The following is a 3,864-nucleotide window of genomic DNA, read 5'->3' on the forward strand; positions in this document are numbered from 1 at the left end:
TCCTTATAAGGAGCATCGGTTCTGAAAAAAGAACCCAAGATAAATAAGAAAATATTGGCCACAAGAACATGGTGACACCGTTCTTTTCACAAGAAGTAGTATGCATGTTAGGCTTGAGAGGTGTAGGGAAATAATCAGCGAGTCTTTACTGTTGGGACGGTTTGCAACCACTCTTCCATGAGCTTAGTGCAAGGTTTTACAAGTGAAATCTACGTATTCACTCCCAATTACTGGAACATAGTTTATGTCGGACGACGTTTTGAAATCATCTGTAAGACTATAAAAAATTATTTGAGTTGCTTCCCCAGTCGATATAGCATATGGTTTTGTGTTAGTGCACGACTGATATGTCATGGTTTTGTTGGGTGTGTCTTATCTTGGCCTATCTATATTTTCCTACCCCATCATGGGAAAACCTCGTTGCCGGTGACCGAGCCACCGCACACGCAAGAAGCCGTCGGGTACGAGAGCCTCAGCCCGAGGAAAAATGCCGACAAATGAACCAAAGGCATAAATTTCGTCGGGGCACCAGGACTTGCTACGGGGGTTTCACCAGATTATTTCTGGTTGTGAAACCATGTGTAAGAGGCGTGTAAAATGGAGGAGATTTCTCAAAAGAGTTTTAAAAACCTTCTGTTTCAAAATAAGTCAACTTGAAGTTTCGCGAAAATCCGGCTATTTTTGCTCTTTGTGTAAAAAGACGAAATTCGGGGCTGAAATAAGGGTTTGAATGAGAAATGGTTCTATCTTTTTTACATAGGCAACATAAAAAGTTGATTTTTCTAAATTTAGATATATCTAGATAGCATTTAGTTAAGACATGTTCAGAGTAGTAATAATAATGCAATATGTAAAAACGAATATAGATGGGGCAAGTTTCTGGGAAGAGTACAAACTACAATGTGAATTTCTGGGAAAGACGAGAGAGTGGAGCCCTGCGCTGTCCGATGTCCAAACCACTGAGACAAAGCACAGAGAGAGCGAGAGCAATGGCGGGCCCTCGACCTGATAAATCCTCCACAAACCCTGGCCTCCTTCATCGCTTGGTACAACTGTAGCTGCTGAGCACATTTTGGTGGTCGAGGAGGAGCGGGTGGACGGAGCGAGTGGGGGAAGGAGGCGACGATGATGCCGCAGGCGAGCCACCCCCTGGTGCACCCGGACCCGGCTCCGGTGGTGGAGCCGCCGGCACCGGCTGCGTTGCAGGTGCAGGGGCCGGCTCCGGCTCCGGCGGCGCCGCCCGCGCAGGGGCAGGGGAACGCGAACGCGCCGCCCGGGGTGCTGATGCGGAGCTTGCCGGGGGCGCCGGGGACGCGGACCGGGCTCGGGCTCCGCCTCGCGCAGGCCGCCCTCGCGGCCGCCGCGCTCGGCGCCATGGTCTCCACCGGCGACGACTACCGCTCCGTCACCGGGTTCCGGTGCGTGCTCTGCTCCCCTTCTCCTCCCCTGCCCCGCAGCGTTTCTCTCGCATTACCCATACACAGGGTTTCAGACTTTCAGTTCACGCTCCACGGCGCTCGAATTCTTGCTCGGACAGCCTAGTCTTTGGGTAGGTCCGTAGGATTCCACCACCATTTTCTTCCTCTAGGAGCAGGTTTTTCGTCGATGCTTGGAGCAAATGCCAAACATACTAATAACTGCAACTAATATCTCAGGGGTTTTATTGTGTGGGTTGGTTAATCTTGCCAATTTTACAGAGTCTCAAGACCTGGTACGATCTAGTCTTTGGAAAGGGACCTTTTTTTTTTCTTTGGAAACAGATTCTTCTTGCGTGTTTGGAACAAATGCCAACCTGTGAAGCTCGATTAAAGATTCCAGGGGTCTCATTGTGTGGGCCTTCGGATGAGTGTTGTCTAGAGTCTCTCACTGTAAGAGATATGTGGAACAGCATGTGGTTTTTTCAAGTTAGATATCATTGAGTGGGTAATGTGCCTTAGAAAGAATGGCCACATTTGTCAGTTTGCTTTGTGAGACATGTGTACCAAATTTCCACTAGATATTACTATTGTGTTGTGTCCTTTCTTAGTTCTCCGGAAAGAGAAATGTTGGTATCCATTCATGCATTTTTAGTATTATACGCCTTCTGAGTCAGTTTGGGATTCTGAAAGAGGCGATGCTATTGGATGGTTATATGATGGAGCTCTCTCTGATATTTTTCCATTTGTCTTCTTGGAGATAACAATGTTCAGCTTGAGTCTTGTTCGCTGATCATAAGCATTTGTACGAAAACTAAGGGTTCCATGTCTGCATGCATAGTTTGCGAGGAATTCAGCACAAAGCATTGGTTGTCTCCGTTTATCAGTTCGGTTAACATTATGCTAGTGTATCTTATTGCTGCGGTGCAGTTACGTTGGGTTTTCGCTAGGGATGTTGCTTCTAGACTCAGAATACGGAATTAATTTCATTCTATTGATGAACTCACGGTTGCTGTTTTTGACCAGCTACTTCGTGCCAGCAGTAGCTTTGCAATGCATGTGGAGCCTTGCTATGGCCACTGTGGATGTCTATGCGATTCTTGTCGGACGTTCCTTCCGAACTCCCCGAGTTGTCAGCATACTTAGCGCTGGTGACTGGGTAAGTCGTATTTTCTCAGACACCTCAATCAAATAGTCATCTATCGTCCCTTGTGGACCTAGTAGAGGACTAAAATGTTTTTTTTTTGGCGGGGGAAAGGAATTATATCAAATCAAGGTAAAATTACAATCATGGGTGTTGGTTGCAACTTCCACAGGGAAATTTGCAAGCCATACTTCAGTTCGTTTCTGTGTTCTACCTATCTTAGCTAACTCATGGCTAACACCATTTGCTACTCTGCCAATCTTAGCTATTATAGTGTTCCTTTCCCTGATCAAATCACGAATTGCATTTACTCTAAATACATGAATAAGTGTGTTTCTCGTTCCTGGAAAAATAACCCACCGTTTGACCTTGACGGTGTTCTCTGCAGATCACAGGAGCACTGACCTTCAGTGCTGCATCTGCAGCGGCGGGCATCACCGTTCTCATCAACGCTGACCTGGATTTTTGCGATGACAATCACTGCCCAAATTTCATGTCTGCTACGGCCATGGCTTTCCTGAGCTCGTTTGTGATTGCACCCTGCTGCATCCTGAACCTCGGCCAGATGATCTACAAATTACAAAGACCATAGTCTAAGAACAAGAATCAAGGTCTGTTTGTGCACCAGATACTCTTTCATGATCAACTGGGACACGGCATGGTGCAGCTAATTACACTAGGATCAGGAACCAACTGATGGATGCTTGTTGAATAATGTATGTTATCGAATCTTCTGTAGAAATCAGAGAGTAGCTCGTATGTTATCAAACTTGCTTTAGAAATTAGGGAGTAGCTTCATTTTCAGAAAGGGTGGCTGTGAAGCTCTGCATTTTTTTCGTATGGAGCGTATGCCTTCTTATATATGTGAGGGTGGACTAGTGGTTATTATCTGGGAATGAGCTGACGGGTGTGTAGACCTCAAGTTTACTCCTATGCTATATATGTGTTCTAATGTTGATATCCGAACATTTGGTCTCAATATTACTTGTTTAGTGCGACTGTCACTTATGAATGTCGGGTAGGCTCTCAGCTTGTTCTTCTAGGTAAAAATGCCAGTAGATGACATGCTTTGTGTTTTAATTGAAAAATATTTTACCTGACAATTGCACATTAGGGTAAATGAGAAACAGAAAGCCAAATGATTGGTCACTTGATAAGGAATATTTGTTACCTTAAAAAAAAGTGTTGGGCGCCTTGAAATTGGTTTCGCCACGCAATATTAATATAGCAACCACACAGTACAACTGCTGGGCCTTAGCACAAGCAAGCCCAAAAGAAACAGAAAAGAAACAAAAGAGAAACTAA

At 45.3% G+C, this 3,864-nt stretch overlaps 1 protein-coding gene across 1 annotated transcript; it reads left to right on the top strand.

Annotated features, from left to right (window-relative positions):
- The first annotated feature begins 1,125 nt into the window (after positions 1 to 1,125).
- LOC124657666 (CASP-like protein 5A3) lies at positions 1,126 to 3,526 on the top strand. Its single transcript, XM_047196180.1, has 3 exons — positions 1,126 to 1,418; positions 2,442 to 2,574; positions 2,948 to 3,526. Exons 1-3 carry the CDS (start codon positions 1,126 to 1,128, stop codon positions 3,149 to 3,151), a joined length of 630 nt encoding a protein of 209 aa, XP_047052136.1. The 3' UTR covers positions 3,152 to 3,526.
- Positions 3,527 to 3,864: the final 338 nt, after the last annotated feature.

The sequence above is a fragment of the Lolium rigidum genome, chromosome 5, assembly GCF_022539505.1.
Source record: "Lolium rigidum isolate FL_2022 chromosome 5, APGP_CSIRO_Lrig_0.1, whole genome shotgun sequence".
Classification (NCBI taxonomy): Eukaryota; Viridiplantae; Streptophyta; class Magnoliopsida; order Poales; family Poaceae; genus Lolium; species Lolium rigidum.

Coding starts and splice junctions, on each gene's coding strand:
- LOC124657666 (XM_047196180.1), top strand. CDS start 1,126: ATGATGCCGCAGGCGAGCCACCCCCTGGTGCACCCGGACCCGGCTCCG. Junction 1,419..2,441: donor CGCTCCGTCACCGGGTTCCG/GTGCGTGCTCTG, acceptor GTTTTTGACCAG/CTACTTCGTGCCAGCAGTAG. Junction 2,575..2,947: donor TACTTAGCGCTGGTGACTGG/GTAAGTCGTATT, acceptor TGTTCTCTGCAG/ATCACAGGAGCACTGACCTT.